The sequence below is a fragment of the Pleurodeles waltl genome, unplaced genomic scaffold (assembly GCF_031143425.1).
Source record: "Pleurodeles waltl isolate 20211129_DDA unplaced genomic scaffold, aPleWal1.hap1.20221129 scaffold_69, whole genome shotgun sequence".
In the NCBI taxonomy this organism is placed as follows: domain Eukaryota; kingdom Metazoa; phylum Chordata; class Amphibia; order Caudata; family Salamandridae; genus Pleurodeles; species Pleurodeles waltl.
Genome location: NW_027150390.1, coordinates 3,143,865 through 3,164,586, shown reverse-complemented (window position 1 = coordinate 3,164,586; position 20,722 = coordinate 3,143,865). Strand labels below are relative to the sequence as shown.

The 20,722-nt window shown below is 46.3% G+C and overlaps 1 protein-coding gene across 1 annotated transcript in view; it reads right to left on the bottom strand.

Annotated features, from left to right (window-relative positions):
- Positions 1-20,722, bottom strand: part of LOC138279161 (cytochrome P450 2C14-like) — a gene marked incomplete at its 3' end in the record, with an annotated part of 171,290 nt that overhangs the window by 65,179 nt on the left and 85,389 nt on the right. Inside the window, exon 3 of the mRNA XM_069219381.1 lies at positions 12,758-12,907. Within this exon, the coding sequence (XP_069075482.1) occupies positions 12,758-12,907 (150 nt within the window). The remainder of the gene's footprint in view (positions 1-12,757; positions 12,908-20,722) is intronic.

The following is a 20,722-nucleotide window of genomic DNA, read 5'->3' as shown; positions in this document are numbered from 1 at the left end:
GGCGCGCCCGGGCAGGCATGTTGTCCCAGTACAACTGGAGCTGCTCCTGGCAATAGGACACATCACTTGCCAATCCGATCTAGCAGGGGGGCCCCTATGACCCCAATGAACCGTGATTCTGCGTTTCGCCAACAGCAACATCATACCCACCAGTTTACGCACACCCCTCAGTACATCTTTCTCATAACCTAGGAGGGCAATCAACGAAGAGGAAGGAACCACTGACCTGATCAAGTCCTGCTCTGGTGCAGTATGAGGGATACCCGGTATTGGGTGTATTTAGAAGTGAGCAAATAGAGCCTGGGCACAGTAGTAATATAGTTCTAGGACAGGTGCGATGAGTCCGCCCAGAGCAAAAGGCTGCGTGAGCAGCTCCCACGTGATTCGGGGCTGTCCACCTGCCGAGACTTAGGATATCAACTAGGAGCACAGCCTGGATCTGAAACTGGACGTAAGCAGCACTGGTAAATTAAGAAATAGATACAGAAACTTGGGTAAGACAATCATCTTGGCAATGGCAATTCTCTCAATCAGCGATAGTGGCAAGGAGAGCTAGCACTCCACCTTGTCTTCAAGCCAGGAGATCGTCAAGATTTCTACTAAGCCATAGACCCAGGTACCGCACGGGCTCCGTAGCCCAGCATAAAGGGTACTCGGAGGCGAAAGGGGTGGTAGAATCCATCAGCAGGAATTTCACTCATTCAGCCCAATTGATCCTTATACCAGAAAGATCCCCAAAGCAGAGGAACTCATGCAAAAGGGGATCTAAATTTTTGTGCGGGTCCTGTACATAGAGCATGACAACGTCCACGTACATTGACACTAGTATAGGACGAGACGTATACAGTAGTCCTCAATGCCTGTGGTGCTGCCGTAGCCGGGCCTCTAGGGGCCATCAACCGCAAACGCAAATAAAATCGGTGACAAGTGACACCCCTGCCAGGTGCCCCAAAGGACTAGGAAAGGCTCTGTCACGGTGCTATTGATATGCAACCGTCCCGAGGGATCAGTATATAGTAGTTTGATTAATCGTAAATATTTTGAACTAACGCCCAGCCTGGAAAGGAGGGGGAAGAGTAAGGAGCATTCAAGCGAGTTAAATGCTTTAGTAGCGCCAAGAAAGATCACTGCAGCCCGATTTTAACGGGTCAAGTGATTGGGCAACTGCGAAGTAAGTTCTGAGGTTGTAGGAGGTAGACCTGCTGGGGACAAACCCGGATTGGTCTGGTAGTACTATGGATAGCAATAACAGGAGGAGTCTGGATGCAATGAATTTAGCCATGATTAATTAGCGATAAGGGTGTGAGAAGGTAGCCTCTTTCTAGCCTTGTTACCCCCACTTTTGGCCTGTTTGTGAGTGTATGTCAGGGTGTTTGTCACTGTTTTCACTGTCTCACTGGGATCCTGATAGCCAGGCCTCAGTGCTCATAGTGAAGACACTATGGTTTCAGTATGTTTGTTATGTGTCACTGGGATCCTGCTGGTCAGGACTCCAGTGCTCATAGGTTTGTGGCCTATATGTATGTGTCACTGGGACCCTGTCACACAGGGCCCCAGTGCTCATAGGTGTGCATGTATGTGTTCCCTGTGTGGTGCCTAACTGTCTCACTGAGGCTCTGCTAACCAGAACCTCAGTGGTTATGCTCTCTCATTACTTTCAAATTGTCACTAACAGGCTAGTGACCAATTTTACCAATTTACATTGGCTTACTGGAACACCCTTATAATTCCCTAGTATATGGTACTGAGGTACCCAGGGTATTGGGGTTCCAGGAGATCCCTATGGGCTGCAGCATTTCTTTTGCCACCCATAGGGAGCTCTGACAATTCTTACACAGGCCTGCCACTGCAGCCTGAGTGAAATAACGTCCACGTTATTTCACAGCCATTTTACACTGCACTTAAGTAACTTATAAGTCACCTATATGTCTAACCTTTACCTGGTAAAGGTTAGGTGCCAAGTTACTTAGTGTGTGGGCACCCTGGCACTAGCCAAGGTGCCCCCACATTGTTCAGAGCCAATTCACTGAACTTTGTGAGTGCGGGGACACCATTACACGCGTGCACTACATATAGGTCACTACCTATATGTAGCTTCACCATGGTAACTCCGAATATGGCCATGTAACATGTCTATGGTCATGGAATTGCCCCCTGTATGCCATCCTGGCATAGTTGGCACAATCCCATGATCCCAGTGGTCTGTAGCACAGACCCTGGTACTGCCAAACTGCCCTTCCTGGGGTTTCACTGCAGCTGCTGCTGCTGCCAACCCCTCAGACAGGCATCTGCCCTCCTGGGGTCCAGCCAGGCCTGGCCCAGGATGGCAGAACAAAGAACTTCCTCTGAGAGAGGGTGTGACACCCTCTCCCTTTGGAAAATGGTGTGAAGGCAGGGGAGGAGTAGCCTCCCCCAGCCTCTGGAAATGTTTTCTTGGGCACAGATGTGCCCAATTCTGCATAAGCCAGTCTACACCGGTTCAGGGACCCCTTAGCCCCTGCTCTGGCGCGAAACTGGACAAAGGAAAGGGGAGTGACCACTCCCCTGACCTGCACCTCCCCTGGGAGGTGTCCAGAGCTCCTCCAGTGTGCTCCAGACCTCTGCCATCTTGGAAACAGAGGTGCTGCTGGCACACTGGACTGCTCTGAGTGGCCAGTGCCACCAGGTGACGTCAGAGACTCCTGCTGATAGGCTCCTTCAGGTGTTAGTAGCCTTTCCTCTCTCCTAGGTAGCCAAACCCTCTTTTCTGGCTATTTAGGGTCTCTGTCTCTGGGGAAACTTCAGATAACGAATGCATGAGCTCAGCCGAGTTCCTCTGCATCTCCCTCTTCACCTTCTGATAAGGAATCGACCGCTGACCGCGCTGGAAGCCTGCAAACCTGCAACATAGTAGCAAAGACGACTACTGCAACTCTGTAACGCTGATCCTGCCGCCTTCTCGACTGTTTTCCTGCTTGTGCATGCTGTGGGGGTAGTCTGCCTCCTCTCTGCACCAGAAGCTCCGAAGAAATCTCCCGTGGGTCGACGGAATCTTCCCCCTGCAACCGCAGGCACCAAAAAGCTGCATCACCGGTCCCTTGGGTCTCCTCTCAGCACGACGAGCGAGGTCCCTCGAATCCAGCGACACTGTCCAAGTGACCCCCACAGTCCAGTGACTCTTCAGCCCAAGTTTGGTGGAGGTAAGTCCTTGCCTCACCTCGCTGGGCTGCATTGCTGGGAACCGCGACTTTGCAGCTACTCCGGCCCCTGTGCACTTCCGGCGGAAATCCTTCGTGCACAGCCAAGCCTGGGTCCACGGCACTCTAACCTGCATTGCACGACTTTCTAAGTTGGTCTCCGGCGACGTGGGACTCCTTTGTGCAACTTCGGCGAGCACCGTTTCACGCATCCTTGTAGTGCCTGTTTCTGGCACTTTTCCGGGTGCTACCTGCTTCAGTGAGGGCTCTTTGTCTTGCTCGACGTCCCCTCTCTCTGCAGGTCCAATTTGCGACCTCCTGGTCCCTCCTGGGCCCCAGCAGCGTCCAAAAACGCCAAACGCACGATTTGCGTGTAGCAAGGCTTGTTGGCGTCCTTCCGGCGGGAAAACACTTCTGCACGACTCTCCAAGGCGAGAGGGATCCGTCCACCAAAGGGGAAGTCTCTAGCCCTTTTCGTTCCTGCAGAAACCTCAGCTTCTTCTGTCCAGTCGAAGCTTCTTTGCACCCGCAGCTGGCATTTCCTGAGCATCTGCCCATCTCCGACTTGCTTGTGACTTTTGGACTTGGTCCCCTTGTTCCACAGGTACCCTAGATTGGAAATCCACAGTTGTTGCATTGCTGGTTTGTGTCTTTCCTGCATTATTCCTCTAACACGACTCTTTTGTCCTTAGGGGAACTTTAGTGCACTTTGCACTCACTTTTCAGGGTCTTGGGGAGGGTTATTTTGCTAACTCTCACTATTTTCTAATAGTCCCAGCGACCCTCTACAAGGTCACATAGGTTTGGGGTCCATTCGTGGTTCGCATTCCACTTCTGGAGTATATGGTTTGTGTTGCCCCTATCCCTATGTTTCCCCATTGCATCCTATTGTAACTATACCTTGTTTGCACTGTTTTCTAAGACTATACTGCATATTTTTGCTATGGTGTATATATATCTTGTGTATATTTCCTATCCTCTCACTGAGGGTACACTCTAAGATACTTTGGCATATTGTCATAAAAATAAAGTACCTTTATTTTTAGTATAACTGTGTATTGTGTTTTCTTATGATATTGTGCATATGACACTAAGTGGTACTGTAGTAGCTTCACACGTCTCCTAGTTCAGCCTAAGCTGCTCTGCTAAGCTACCATTATCTATCAGCCTAAGCTGCTAGACACCCTATACACTAATAAGGGATAACTGGGCCTGGTGCAAGGTGCAAGTACCCCTTGGTACTCACTACAAGCCAGTCCAGCCTCCTACAAAGGGGCGATCTGAATCGCAACTAGTTGGGTACTTCCTTGGCTTGAGGAGAGTAACAATTAATGCTTATCTTAACGAAGATGGATGCCTGCCCTTCTCTATCAATTCCTCATACATAACTATGAGGGCTTTAGGATGTTTGCATACTCCTTATAGAAGGCAGCAGTTAACTCCTCTAGGCCGGGAGCCTTATCGCCAGGCAGGCTCTTTATGGCCTGTATTATGTCCTCTTCAGTAAAAGGATTATCTAGGTCTTGGCTATGCCCATCCTCCAGCCAGAGAAGACTGATCTAGTCAAAGTAAGCATTGTGTTCTTCAGTCCCAGGGTCAAGGGAAGAAGAATACAGGCAAGAGTAAATGTCAGTCATAATCTGCTGAACTTCGGCGATGCCCGCCTGCAATGACAGATCCTCTTCCTGCAATTCAAGAATATATTCACTGGCCCAAGGCTTGCGAAGCAAGGTGGCTAGCGTCTCCCCAGCCCTGTTGCCCTCACCATATCTTCTGGCACACATAGCCCTTTACAAAATAGCATATCTCTCGGTGTGCAGCCTCCTCATATAAGTTAAGACCTAGCCTTGGCATGACGCAAAGTATTTATGGCCAAGGTCCAGGAGCTGCCGTTCCAGCTGCGGCAACTCGGGTCACAGCGCACGGAGGATCCGGCCAACCAGATCCCCCTATTAAACACTTTTAATGCCTCCCAGAGTGTCCCCAGGTAAAGAAGTCCACAGTGGCTTCCCACACCTCCTTTGCGGAAGACATGATCTTACAATGCACCAGCAAGCGACCACCAAGTGAAAGCTCGCAAATTCTGACCAGGTATACTCAGCTCTAACAATACTGGTGAGTGGGCAGACAGAGTAAGAGGATTATGTGAGACTGCTGTAGTCCAGAATTCGGCATCCCTGGTGACCAGCCACATGTCTATGCATCACCAGGTGTTGTGGGTGGTATTAATGCACGTATTCTCCCTAACATCTCAATGGCTTCTTCACCACGAGTCAATGGGAGAGGATGCTCCACTATAATGGAGTGAAGACCTCTCGCCGCTGCCAGGTGGGGCGGACGCTTATCGCTCCCTCTATCAAAACTGGGGTCAAGTATAATGTTGAAATCACCTGCACAGTAAAGTACCCGGCCCAAGCGACTCGGCCAGCCGCCAAACCTCAGTGAAGTAATTGGGAGTGTCCACATTGGAGCCGTAAATAGAAATCAGCCTGAATGGGCAGTCATAAAGTCCACCTGCCAGTATCACATACCTGCCAGCCGAGTCATAAATTACCACCCGGGTCCGCCACGGCAGGTCCCTGCGGATGAGGATAGCCACCCCCTGTGCATAGCAAGAATATTGAGCTGCATGAACTTTGCCCTCCATCTCGCTTGCAGGCGAGACCCAGTCTGATCAGTAAAGTGAGTCTCTTGTAGCAAACAAATGTCTAACACATGCCGTTGATGATAAGCTGATACCTGGCACATTTTTTCATGCATCATTAAGGCCACAGATATTCCATGTCATACATTTCAATGGTTTAGAAGTGCATCCCATCACAGTATCATGAGGGACTCGGATACATAGATCATACTGTGGCCCAGTGCGCTAAGGCATAGCTCAGTCGCGCCGATTAAGGTCAGAGTGGGTACAGGAAACCTAGGGTCAAAAACAACAAGTAACGAGCCACAAACACCCCACACACCCACGCTGACTCCGAAATCGGACCTGGCCTACTAAACCCACATAAAGGACAGCCCATAGTATCTCCTGATTAATGGGAGTAGTCACACCACATCGAACTCAACCTGGTGCGATGAAGAGGCCACAAAATCATGCACCCAGAAGGGGACTGGTGGTTAGGGAGAGCAGTCAACAGTGTGCATTTCAACCAGGTGGTGGTGAACAATCGCCAAAGACTGGGACAGTCAATCACCTGTGTAAGTAGCCGAGCCAGCAATCAAATGTAGTCATTGTCGCTCGGATGCCCTCTCCATCAGCCTGCTGGGCCGCCAGCTCGGCCGTGGGTCTCTTTGAGATCGATTTCACAAATTTTGCCGCCTTCTTATGGTCTGTAAAGAAATGCTGCTTGCCCCCAACCTGCACTCTCAGCTCCGCTGGGTAGATTAGTGAATATGATGCATCTGTTTGGAGCAGGGACCGTTTCACAGCCAAGAACTCCCTGTGTGCAGCCTGAACCTCCTTTGTATAATCTGGAAAAATGGTGAGGTGCTATTCAGGCACCGCTCCCATGCCAAGTGCAGCAATGCATCAAAGTCTCAATAGTTAAATAGCCTGGCTATATTAGGGCGAGGTGAAGCCCCTTGGGGCGGCCTTGAACCAAGAGAACAATGGACACGCTCAACCACCATAATTGAGGACGGACCCTCTGGGAAAAGCATCTTAAGAAATCCTCTACAAAGTCTTCCATTCGTCCCATTGCCCTGGTCTCTGGGACACCAAGATATTTTCCACGAGCATGCCTCCAGGTCTTCATTTATGTTTCTGATTACCTCCAAAACCTTTTCCATCTGGAGAAGGAACTCAGACGAGAAGCGCTGCCCATCATCCCGGTCTGATGTACGGCACTCCAGTTGGTTGAGTCACTGATGCTGATCGTCTACCCTATCTTTGAGGAGGTCCATTCTATTGGTGAGCAGATCCAACTTTGAGTCTATGCCTGCCAGACTTTGCTTCAGCTCAAGGAACATAGGGCCACATGTACAAATATCAGGTTTTGTAACTCGCAAATTGCGAGTCTTAGCAACTCGCAATTTGCGAGTCGCAAAACCTGATGTACAACAGTGTCAATGACACTATTTGCGATTTCCAATGGGGTTGCAAATTACCTACCTCATAAATATTCATGAGTTAGGTCGCAATTTGCAACCCCAATAGAAATGGCCGCCCTCACAGGGATGATGGCCTGCTGGGGACAGCAAACCACCATGTCTATGACTGCTTTTAAATAAAGCAGTTTTTTTTTAAATGCATCCCGTTTTCCTTAAAGGAAAATACGATGCATTTGAAAACAAAAAATAAAAAGTTTTCTTTTAATTTTTTCAGAGCAGGCAGTGGTCCGTGGGACCACTACCTGTTCTGAAAAAATATTTTCCCTTTCATGCACAAAGGGGAAGGGGTCCCATGGGGACCCCTTCCCGTTTACGAATGGTTTAGCTCCAATTTGAAATTGGTGCTAAAAGCGATTATTTTGTGACCACATTCATGGTCATAAAACAATCATACATTGCACTGCGACTACCAATTAGGAAGGGAACGCCCCTTCCTAATTGCGACTCGCAAACCCTTTTTGCGATTCGGTAAATAGATTACTGAATCACAAAATTGGGTCTGCTTTTTTCTTGTCGCAAATGGTGCGACAAGAAGAAGGTCTTGTACATCTGGCCTATGGTCTTTAAAGATATTGTTTGCACATCATTATTAGGAGGATCTAGCGCCATTGTCTTCAGCTTCACATCTCCTGTTGATTGCCCCAGCCCACTTACGGGCATCAAAGGAGATCTTGGGCTGTTTTGGGTCGACTTCACCATGTTTCTGGGCAGAGGAGTGGTCTCGCAGAGTAGTCAGTGAAAGCCAGTGGTCTGCATCAAGTGCCACTCCAGTCCGTTATCTGGGCACTATAAGATCTTGACGCGTGGACCATGGCACTCCTGTGGATCGATCCCTTTACAGGGTTCAGACAGCCAGGGCCCACAGTCAGAGCGAGCCAAGGGGGGGGGGGGATGTCACAGACACCTCCTTCCCACCAGGTTCGCCAGCAGGGGCACATAGCCACTCCAGTTCCCAGGGAAGGGGCAAGCAGCTACTGCCAGGACAACGGGAGCGTAGCTGCCACCAGTAGAGGAGTCCAGCAAATCCAGTCCGGTAGTCCCTGTCGCAGCTAGGATACAGGCTCTAGTCAGGGCAAGCTAAGAGACGACCAAGCGCGCTGAGCATGGACTAAGTTGAGGCACCATGTGCAGTGGCTGGCGCAGTCCTTGTCACCTGAGTGCAGGCACTATCATAACTCTATCAGTGAGCTACACCAATCACTAGCAAGCCACTTCTGCACCCAGCCTACAGGCCAGAGATAATAATCTGCTCACTTAAGTCTGTGGGCACGGCTCTAGCCCAACAGAGCTATCAGCAGGGCTGCTTGCAACAGAAGAGCTCAGCCGGGCACCTCCATGTACAGGCTACGACCACTGGCCTCGCAGCGGGCCGTGCCCAGCCAGCGCAAGCCCGGTCACAGCTCTGCCCACGGCCAAGGATCAGCCCCCTCCGCCACTGCCGCAGGCCCTCCAATCAACCAGCGAAGTCCTCTTCCAGGTCACCCTGATGGGGAAACCCCCTCCAAGCTCCACCTGCCAGGCCGCAGCCACAGCCCTGCAGTGACAGCACACTATGCCGATTGGGGCCGCCCCCTCACCGCTGTGGGACCGGGGATCTGTCCACTGCATCAGCTCCGCGGGCCCTTTCTTGCCAGACGGAGCGCCCACAGGCCTAACTCCAGGAAAAAGGGGTCGGGGTCCACACAGCACAAAGCATGGGATTGTAGGCTGTGCCATTTGAGTCAGCAGCATCTCAGCAAGGTCCAAGTTTCTGCAGCCCCGTACTACCACAGGGGCCATGGCCTACAGTACACCAGTCTACAGGCAATGTAGGCAATAATCTCCACCCGTTAACAAGGAACAATGACTACAAGAGATGTAGGATCAATTCTCCCCATCCGGTAGAGGCTCACAGAGATGAGGCCATCTTGCCGTCGGTCCAAGCCAAGCCCCATCAGGTAGAACTTTATACACCTTTTTACATCTGACGAAGGAAGAGCCCTGTCTGCTGGCGTTGTAGGGTTAGGGAAGAATGTCTTTAGGACAAGTAGTTCATTGATATGAAAGTCCGAGGGAACTTTAGGTATGAATCATGGGTTTGTGCCTAGAACTATTATATCTTCTTTAATTTGTCAGAAGGGTTCCTGAATTGTCAGTGCTTGAATCTCACTGACACATCTGCCTGATGTGAGAGGTACCAGAAGAACTACCTTCCATGAAAGAAATTTTAAAGTAGCTCTGTGGATTGGCTCAAATGGCTGTTTCATGAGCTGCACAAGGACTATGTTAAGATGCCACGGTGGGGTAGGAGGACTGAAAGGTGGGAAGACCCTGAATAAGCCCTTTAGGAATTGCTTGAGGAGTCTGGAGGACCAGAAAGAGGGTGAATTATATTAGCATCTAAAAGACGAGATGGCCGATAGATGAACCCTGAATTTGGCATGAGCTGGGCCCGAGCGTGCCAGCTGCCACAGGTATGGCAATATTTGCTCAGGTGAAGAAGATATAGGATGTATCTGTTGTTGTCGACACCATAGACAAAATCTGTACCACTTACATGAGTAAGTTTTGTCAGTGCTGGCTGCTCTGGCCCTGGAGGTGGTGTAGGAGGCTCTGAAGAGGATTTTTTTTAACCCGTTCAGCACTTATAGTATGCTCTATTTGCTCCTTAGATGAGTGAGTGCTGCGGTCTTTGTAAGACCCTGCAGAGGACCTTACATGAGGAGATCTTGCTCTCTCTTTTGTGATCTTCTGGAAAAGGAAGAGGAGTCCTCACTACCAGAATCAGATAGTGGCTGTTTTCTAGATTTATGTTTTTGCAGCCAAATTAACAGCCTGCCTTCTCTGTCCTTCAGAGTAATGGTGGAAAAGGTATGACATACCTTACAGTCCCTCGCCAAATGATCTGGGTAGAGGCAGTAGATACAATTCTGGTGTGGGTACTCAGAATGTAATCTCTTTTTACCACAAGCTTTACAGGGTCTGAATGAACTTCTTCTTTTACTTGTCAGACATGATAACAGCCTTCTGAGAATGTATAGATGGAAGGACTGAAGCCTAAACCTTTAGAACACAGAAGAAGTGAAGCAAAGTCTTCTAGAATATCCCAAAAACAGAGAAAAGCTGAGCAGTGCTCAGTTGAGACTCCCTAGCATGACGTGCAGTAGAAAATCTGAGGGAGTGGGGCTTCTCTCAAGAGTGTTCTAAAAGATGGTGTTGCCTGATTGGTGGACTCTCAGCTTTAGTCCTTTTTTCAAAATGACTCTGATAGAATACTAAACTGGTCGGCCTAGGTACTTTAAGGTTTAGGCCTATTTTAACACTACTATCTCGGCGATGGGGAATGATTCAAGCATGTGAATCTATGAAAGTTCCAATACTGGAGTAACTATAATTATGCTGATTGTTTGGATCTCCATCCACGTGCTGAGGAAGGTGCCCTCATATGTGCCTACCATGTAGAGATGTGTTAACTATTTTTGGGAGTCCACACAGTCTGTTAAATATAAGTACCAGAGATCCCATATGGGACATTGAGAGGATAAAAAGCAACAATGTAAAATATACTGAATGAAATCTATTGTAGTCTTTGGGTCTGGGTTGGGAGCACCTGGCCTCAATGAGCAATGTTGTGTCTCTTGCTTATCAAATACATAATTGGACTCTGGTCAATCATTGGCTTATTTACATTAACCTCCTTAAGTCACTGGCTTGGGACATTGTCACTCACATCTTAAATCAACTACATGGGGTATTTAACTCTCATAGTGATTCTATTGGCTGTCTGGTGCGATAGCCTGCCTCTGTGGAGTACTTCCATTGCAATGCATGAGGGATTATTTTACATCCATACTTCATAGTACATTCAATCATCACACGTTTGGTCAAATTAAATTCTAAATCTCTTGCATGCAGTTAAACAGAAAGCAATCTTCTTTTTTTACTTCGGCTGGCATGTGTGATAGCTTTTGTCATGACTGAAGTGTGAGCCTGATCCTAACACCACCACAGCTGTGCCCACATAGAATTTCACACCACCACAGGGTATCACAGGACTCACAACTTTGACCCGTTGTCAGGCAACAAGCCATCAACAGCATCCTACTTGCTGATGATGGATTACTGAAAAAGAAAGCAGCAGAAGTGAATAATAGGGCTCTTAAAGACTTGTTGCTGTCTGGTTGTACTCATGACTGACAGACTAGGCGTGCCATGGGTGAGCCAAGGGTAGGAGCTTCTATCCCCAGCTAAGACTTATTGACTACCAAGTGCACCTTCATGTTCATTGTCATAGACATAGAGGACCAGTCTCTCAGAACAGACAATTTTAAATACAATTCAGTAGAAACAAGATTTGTCTCAAGACATTTGTACCAGGATTCAAACATGCCTGTGTTTCACACCTAATTACATTAATTGAAAAACACATATCTGTCAAATAATCACATAAGTTGAGGTGGAAATTTAGAGCTCAGGGCAGTAAGGATATCCTCCGGCCACAGTAAAATAAGTATTTTCTCAGAGGAAGCCAGAGAGCCAGCTTAGTTTTTGCAATTCATCGTAAAGACAACATAAGAAGTGCAAATGGCTGGAGTTCTGGAAACCCGTTGAACTGTTGCAGGAAGTTTAGAGTATGGAAATGTCAAAGTCAGACGTGGTTGACTTCATCATAGAAATTCACAGTAGTGGCCCAGATTAAGAGTCAGCCCAGGATAGTACTGGGGGTGATCCAGAGGACTTTTGATGATTTGAACTGGTAGCTGGGAAGTTACCACTTTGTCCTAAAATCTTCACTTAGAATAGGAGAATTTGAGTCAGAGCATAACCGGGTGCCAAAGAGATGCTGTCTTTAGTATAAGTTATTAAAGCATATAATGCAATTCATTGTGAGAACTATAATTAAAGCTTAAGAAGTAATCATTATATAATAATAATAAACTCAGCATTGCCGTCATATGGACACTCATGATGTGAATTCACCAAAATGCCAACATAGAGCAGAAATTACATCATAAACTCCTCAACACCTTGTAATACCACAGATATCACGTGGTTGATCCACTGTTCCATCCTTAGTCCAAAAACAGACCTGTGCTTGCTGCAGAGTGCAAACTGCAGAAAGTGCATATTTCTTATAGGGACATGTTAGCTCCTTGTTCTTGCCTTCATGACCCCTGAGCCCAAGGGAGATCAAAGCCCACACCAGGAGCAGCAGCTGCCTAACTGCCATTCATGTGGATAATGATGGAGTTGATGAGAGGACCACAGAAGCCTTGTATGAATAATAGGAGGCTTCTTGTACGCAATGTACATAACTTTAAGAAATATGCTTATCAGTCCAGTAGGATGCCTCGAAAGATGTAACCGCATGGTTGATATGGAAATCTCAGAGGCTCATTGCTTCACGCATGACCTTCTAACGCCTCACTCATCAATGAAGTGCACATATTTTTGCCTTTTATTACTTACGTAGTGTCCAGGGAGCCTACCTTGCTGAGAGGTGAAGTGTTCCACCATGTGCCTGGCCTCCTCCTGGATCCTCTGTTCCAGAGTCTTCTTCCCAGTTCCCAGGTTGCGTAGCACCATCACGCAAAAGCGCCTCTGCTGCTTCCACGTATTCCCATTGGAGAAACTGACACCTGTAGTAATAACATGCCCATTATTTACTTTTTAGGGATATCTGGACCAGATAACCCTTGTTTATTTGATGCCAGTTTATAAGATTTTATGACAATGTCACTCCTTCCTCACATTGGATTTCACACCTATAGTTGAGACTTCCTCCTTTCACATAACCAGATGTATACACTTAAACATATCTTTCTTTTGATAGTTTACCCTTACCTTCTGTAGATCTTCTGAACCCTCCTAGTATCAAAGACTGCATACCTCCCTAGGACATCAGACATTCAGAGGAAAACTGTTTAGGACTGTTAGTAGAAGGTATTACTACTAGCAATAATAGGCATTCCTGAACTGAACCCAGTGGCAGATGGTGTGATAATACTTATGTGGCGGATAGATAATGGGCACTGGTCTGAAAGTGTAAACCTAATCTCATGCCTTGACTTGACTGTCAGATCAGCTCAAGTATCTCTGATATTCGGCTCTGGTAAACCCTTTTGTGTTACTAAACCCTGCTAATATACAAGATGATAATTCACTATGAGCACGCACCCAAGAAACTAGAAGAAGAGCAAGGGAACCAACAAAACACAGCTTTCTGATGATTGTGGGTTTTCGCTAGACCAGCTGGGCATCTTCTGGATTCCTGTAAGAACACAAATAGCAGTACCAATGTCTTTATTGATTCATGGTTTTGCAGAAGGCATCTCCAGGAGGAACTGCGAAAAAATAGGAAATGACAAGGTACAGAAAGCACAAATACCACACAGTTTAACATTCTAATGAGCTAACACTTGCAAATGTAACCAATTAGGGAAAAACACAGGTGAGGACTACTAACCGATAGAAATCCAGTAACAAATTGATATTGCTAGGCAGTGATCCCAAATCATACCTCTAACTATGTTTCCTGTAGGTTATCTGTTCTCCGTTTTGGATCGTTCATAGATTCAAATGCTTGAATTATAATGTCGCCAGACTGGAAACCACCAGTAACAATTTTAGCGTAGCAGTATAGGCCTTACACTCAATAAAAATGAACTTTCCAATCCACATCATTACAGATGATCCCATATGCAGCCAATCAGAGACCAGCACCCTATGATGTTCTCTTGCCAGAGGTTTCCAACTGTCAGATTTTCTGCAGCATATCACAGTAAGGAACCCTCTGGAGAAGCTCCTACTCAAAGAAGAATTTTCTAGGCATTTTTCAGTTCATGATTTCTTCATGAGCTGGGAGTTGGAGCACCTGCTGCCTTAAGTCGTTATTGCTGATGGTGTTTGGCCAGCAGATTTGGAGGATTTTCCACAGACAAGTGTTGATGAAGGTTTGGACTTTGTTGGTGGTGGTCACTATTGTCCACAGCCAATAGAAGCGAGCAAGCTACCAACTTCCTTATTATTTCTTCTTCTGAGATGTCCCTCACACTCCAGTGTGAAAAAAAACGCTCTTAGGTTTTATTAAAAGACCCCTCACCCACCAACCTAGTTAGTGGCATGTTTCATCATTGGGGTCCCACCGAGACACCTAGCATGTAAGGGGTGTGCTTCAATGCCTGATTACAGCTGAGCGGGTCTTTTTCTATCTGCGATGAGATAAGAAGTGAATCTAAAATTGTCTTAGGGTTACCCACTGGTATGGTATGTTTTAATATTGGCAACTGTGGACAAGGATTAAAAGCATTGCTGAGTGTGTGGTGAGAACCCAATGAACACTCACATCCTTAATGTGGGTCAACATGTTTCAGCCATAATGTTTAAGCTGCCCCAAGGTCAGTATGGCTTTCGTCAGGACCAGAATTACGTGCTCACTAAGGCATGAAATAATATCACAGTGTGTCACTTACGGTTTAGTCTGTGTTTTACTTCATTTGAGTTTTTATAGCTTGTTAGGTCCGTACACCATGGATGCTCGGGGAGGGGTAAGTCCTGTTGTTAAGGGTAATCGTCTGTATCAGTACCTACATTACAGCCTTCTGAGATATTGTCCTCCAAGTTTCTGCTCCACACAAAAGGACCGGTTTTACATTGGTGTTAATACGCCTGATCTTGGTTTACAGCTTTTGGTCCTTGGAGCTCCAAATCTTCTTTATCTGAATGAAGGCATCCCTTGCTTTGCCAATTCTTGACTTGACATCGGCATTGTTTCCACCCTGTTTGTTTATGACACTGCCCAGGTAGGTGAAGGCCTCAACCTCTTCCAGTGCATCGCCTGCAAGAGTGACTGCAGTTGTGCTGGCCATATTCCTGAGTATGTTTGACTTAATGTCAATGCACTGTCAGATTACCTTAACTGAGGGTGCTAAGGAGAGGTCTGTATTCTTCACCCCAGAGGGCACCACTGTTGCCCCCTTGAAAAAACTGACTTTCTAAAAGGAGCCCAAGAAGGTGATCTGGACCAACCTGTAGTCTTCACCAGTAGGAAGTTACTTCCCAGTGAACTAAGATGGAGTGCCATTGAAACGGAAGCAGTGGTTTGGGCACTGAAGAGTAAAGACCAGACCTGTTTGGGACTCCCTTCTGGGTTGAGACAGACCACAGATCCCTCAGATGATTATACAGATGATTATGCAGATGAGGGGTGAGAATCCCAGACTGTTGAGGTGGTTCATCTCCCTACAGGACATGAACTCCATGGTGGAACACTGCCCGAGGTCTGGTCATGTCAGTGCTGGGAGTCTTTCCAACTTAGTGATGAAAACTCCCATGAGAGTGGGTAGTTCTCCTTACTTTCAGCTGGGGGGGGTACACATTAGATTGGCCATCCTTGGTGTGGTAGTCCCCCAAACCTTTTTCTTTCACCTCTCCAGTTCAATGAAATTTGTTTTGTTGGCTTTAGGACTCTATGCACTTTATCACGGCTAACTAGTGCCAAAGTGCTTCTGCTCTCTCCTTCAAACATGATAAATTGTTTTTGTGTTTTTTAAATCTTCTTTTATTTTACTCAATACATCTCATAATGCAAACAATGACTCCGGCATGACAGCATACATGTGCAACCCTTAAAACAGAAGAACAGTCCTGCAGTCTATCCCAACCTTGACGTCTCTTCCAGGGTTTTGGGATTGCCTCTCTGCACAGCCTCAACAATTCTGTCTTTTTGTCCATATGAAAACCATATGCTAATTGAACGGGTCTCAGCTATCGAGTAAATAACGGGTCTGGTGCTGAACCCCTACACCATCCCAACCTCCTGATCTCTCCTTCAACCCCATTTTTAAATTAATTTTTGGGGGCAAGCACGTGCCTTTTAGAAAAAACAGCCTAAACCATGACTCCTTAACAACGAGGTGCGTTGTCCACAAAAGCGGAACCACGCTTTCATGAACGACTCTGTTTTTCTCTGCCTTAACCATGCATGTCCTGAACAACGAACACGCGTGGTTAAGGCAGAGGAAAACAGACCCAGGATCAGTAGAAGACGCGGTCTGGTAAGTGGGTCTGGGGTAGGGTTGGGGGGTAGTTTTAGGGGTGGGGGTACTTTTAGTTTTTAAGGGTGGGGGGTCGGGGTAGTTTTAGTTTTTTAGGGGCGGGTGAGTGGTCAGGATAGTTTTTCGGTTTTAGGGGTGGGGGGTCGGATAGTTTAAGTTTTAGGGGTGGGGTTTGGGGGTGGGGGTAGTTTTAGGTTTTAGGGGCAGGGTGGGGAGGTTGGGGTAATCTTAGTTTTTAGGGGTGGGGATGGGGGTTCAGGGTAGTTTTAGGTTTTAGGGCGGGGGTGGGCGGTCACTGTAGTTTTAGGGGTGGGTTTGGGGTAATTTTAGTTTTTAAGGGTGGGGTGGGGGGTCGGGGTAGTTTAACTTTTAGGGCCGGGGGTCACAGTAGTTTTAGGGGCAGGGGTGGGCTAATTTTAGTTTTCAGGGTCGGGGTAGTTTTAGGTTTTATGGGCGGGGGTAGGGGTCCAGGTAGTTTAAGTTTTAGGGGCGGGGTGGGGGGTCGGGTAGTTTTAGGTTTTAGGGGTGGGGTGGGGGTCACAGTAGTTTTAGGGGCGGGGGTGGGGGTCAGGGTAATTTTAGGTTTTAGGTGTGGGGTGGGGGGGTCAGGGTAGTTTAAGTTTTAGGGGTGGGGGTCAGGGTAGTTTTAGTTTTAGGGCCGGGGTGGGGGGTAGGATTGTTTTAGGGGTGGGGTTGGGGGTCAGGAGGGGTTGCATGCTGGAACCATGCATGCCGTTCCACGCATGCCTTTACCAGGCATGCCTTTGCAATGAAAAATTGTTGTTAAGGCATTTGTGGTAAAGGCATTAGTGGTAACAACGCGGTCGTTGTTCCGACTGCGTTGTTCAGGCATGCGTGGTTCCAGCATGCGTTGTTCCGTCATATATTCTGAACCCAAAGTTCTGTCCTTTCACTAAGACCTGGTCCTCTCATCAAAAACCTGGCAAGGAAATTCAATCTCAAACTTGGTTGTTAAAGCTGCAAAATGCAGTCTGATAAAGAACATTACATTTTAAAATTTTTGAACTGTGGTTGGAGCCAATAACTGCAATGACCATTTTATGTATGGGTTTTTACTATCTACAATGCCTTATTTTCAGAGAAGGTGATCAATAAGTGTAATAAAGTTCTGAAAGTAAACTTCATTAGCCACTGCATTTCCCAAACATGTGCCACATTGTATCACAGGGACTTCTTTGAAAGCAACAAACCTTGGTAGCTTTCCTTCTAGATTGCACAGAGGGGAACAAGCTACTGCTGTTTATGTGTTTTTGAATTGGATAGAGGCTTATGCCACTCTTAAGGGGCATCAAAGCACTAATTTTGTAAGTGTCCCTCTTCCAAATCGATTTGTTCTTAATTTTTATGCCCAAAATACATATGTTCTTGATTGTTCTGCTCATTTCCTTTTTAACCTATCAATTTATCTCTTTTAGGTGTTCTTTAATATTCTGTTAACTTCTGGGCGGTATTCTGCCATAGTTTTACTTCAAAAATCGTTCTACAAAATATCATATCCAGATTATAGACTATCAAACTACTGTGAAGTAAATAAAATACGTAAAAAATATTAGTTGAGTATAGATTTCTATCACTCTTGGTGATACTCATATTCCGTAAATTTGTACTTACCTATTTATACATACAGGCGCAATATTGCGGTAATCATTATTCTGATTAGAGTTACATAATACTTGACACCACTCTATAGTTCTCCAGTATTGGATCTTTCATAGATTCAGATTCTTGAATCATCCCTGTCGTCGAGGTGGGAGTCCCACGGTAACCTTAAATATATATAGCAGTAAGTGTACTACACTAGGCCTCAAAGGTATAGACAGGCACTGCTATAGCCTATCCATGTTCTTTTTGAAAAAAGAACCAAATCTGAACTACAATCAATCAGGCGACAGCACCCTCTAGAACACTCCCCACAGAGGCTGATTCCCTTAGATTTTCTAACGCACGTTGTGTGAAGGGAGTCTCTCTGAGCTCTGCTCAGCTTCTGTTCCCTACAGCTACACTGACAGGAGAATTTCAGTCAGATATATCGTTTTTTCCATTGGACAAGATGTCCCAACAGTCTAAACAAGCATTTGCAATGCAACCAGTCTCGCGTTTGCTCATGTTAGAGCTGATAGCATTGTAAACTCCTAACCTGACTTTTCACCTATCGGGCAAAAGTGCATTTATATAAGTAACCCGGAAAAGTGCAATTAACTATGTAAAGCGCTCGACTTCTGCCAAGCGAGATCACGCTCGTAAATTAGAGAAAAAGAAGTCCACAAGCCCGATGGAAAACAGCGAGCCTTGCATGTTTTCTGTACTTGGTCGCTGCGCTCGAGAAGGGCTAGCCACCGGAAAAATCATGACATATGCGTGCCTTCGACTAATGAAAGCAAGCAGATTTTATTAGGCAACCTACGAACCAATAAAAAACACTGACATGAAGTTGACAGGGCTCCGAGCCATTTTCTGAACACTAAAGAGTCTAGCTGCGATACGCATGCGCGAGCGCATGCAACGCAGGCTCGACCCTGAAAAGGACTCTTCAGGATTTGTGACACTTGTGGGAAGAAAAGGCTTCCTATTGATGACCCACACAACAAGTGTATATACTGTCTACATCCGGATCATAAGGTGAAAGATTGCAAAATATGTCGCACCTTTACTCATAAGGCTCTTAAGGACAGAGAAGGGAGACTTTTATTATAGCTGCAGAGGCAAAAAGCAATGGAATGCCCTTCTGATGAGAGTGAGGCCTCGTCACAGGTCTCTCAATCTCTTTAAAGGCCTACAAATAAGGGGAAACTTTCTTTAGAGCCGCCTAAGAAAGTGCCTCATCAAAAGAAACTCATTCAAAAGCCTTAAAAAAGGTTCACTCAGAGCCTACAACTCGATCAGTGAAGAAAGCACCTCCAAAAATTGCTTCACTGTCTTTACCGTCGACTACAAAACTAAAGAAATTCCCTCTAGAGTCTGACAAAAAATCCTTGTCGCCGAAAAAATTGTTGATGACATAGGCATCGACGACGGCATCTACAATAACGACGATGACAATCACGCTGACGTTTACCACTGTGGTGTCTCCTATGATTGTCACATCAACTGCTAGAATATATAAAAGACACCATCAATGACTACTCAACCGATGACAACACACGCATTGATGAGGGAATCGTTGACGAGGGACATACCAACGAGAAGCACAATACCAAAGAGTCTGTTGACGAGGCACCCATCAACGACGAACCCGTCGACGAGGGACCCGTCGACGAGGGACCCATCGACAAGAGACCAGTCGACGAGAGACACAGTGACTAAAGATTCGTAGACGAGTGTCAAGAACCCACTGAGATGCAATGTCCTGACTTGTCTGAGCATAAAAGAAAGACTAAGTATGCGAAGGTCAAGAAGTATCCACAATGGAGGAGGCAATGTCCTTCTTGGAAAATTGTGCTTTGAGTCTTACTACAGGGATTGCAAGGGAAAAACTGTGAGAGAGATCCAAGATAGCCGCCGGAATGTGCAGACACTAGACACTTGGTCTAGTGTTCGCATCTTCAAGAACCAAGACAATTGTCGACGGGCACATGCAAATTCTCTGCTGCGCACTTCAACTGTGTCCTGAGGAGAATCGGGTAGTGTTTTGAGAGTGCACGTATTCGTTGAAGAGAAATTCAAGTCAGAACATAAAAATTTGAGAATCACAAGTGGAGAATTCAAGTAAGTCAAAATAATTTCGATTGTTTGGAAGTCAAAAGATAAATTAGCAATTAGAGAGTGAAGGAGAATAATTAACAACTACTAGAGAGTTTGGAGTTCGGTATCTCCTTCCAGCACATGAACTTTTAAGAGGCTCAGAGAGTAGCGTTTTTTCCTCAGCAGAAGCGCAGTAATTCAGAGACTCAGAGAACAGTGTTTTTCTTCAGCTCAGGGTGGATATTCAGATATCCAGAGAGCGGTGTCTTTCCTCTGCACTGTGTAAAAACTCAGCAACTCAGAGAATAACACCTTGTAGGCACAGAGCAAATATTCAGAGAATCAGAGAATAGAGACTTTCCTTCTCACTGTGGAAATATTCAAAGACTCAGGAAATAGTCATAGTGCTATGTAAATGCTCAGAGGAACGGAGAATTGCAACTTAAGTCAGAAGAGATTGCAAATGAGAAAAGACTGTAATTAAACTCTTACGATTAACACAACCAAGAGATGGAGCAACATCGATAATTACATACGATCACACAGGTGTATATGTCAGCAATTCCTATTAGGGAGTGAGTCAGAAGAATCTAATCATATTCAAGCAACACTAGCAACTACTGAGCATCTATACTATCAATTATTATGAGTGAAGCTCAGCAATTAAGAGAGAGGCAATTCCTCAGATAAGTCTCA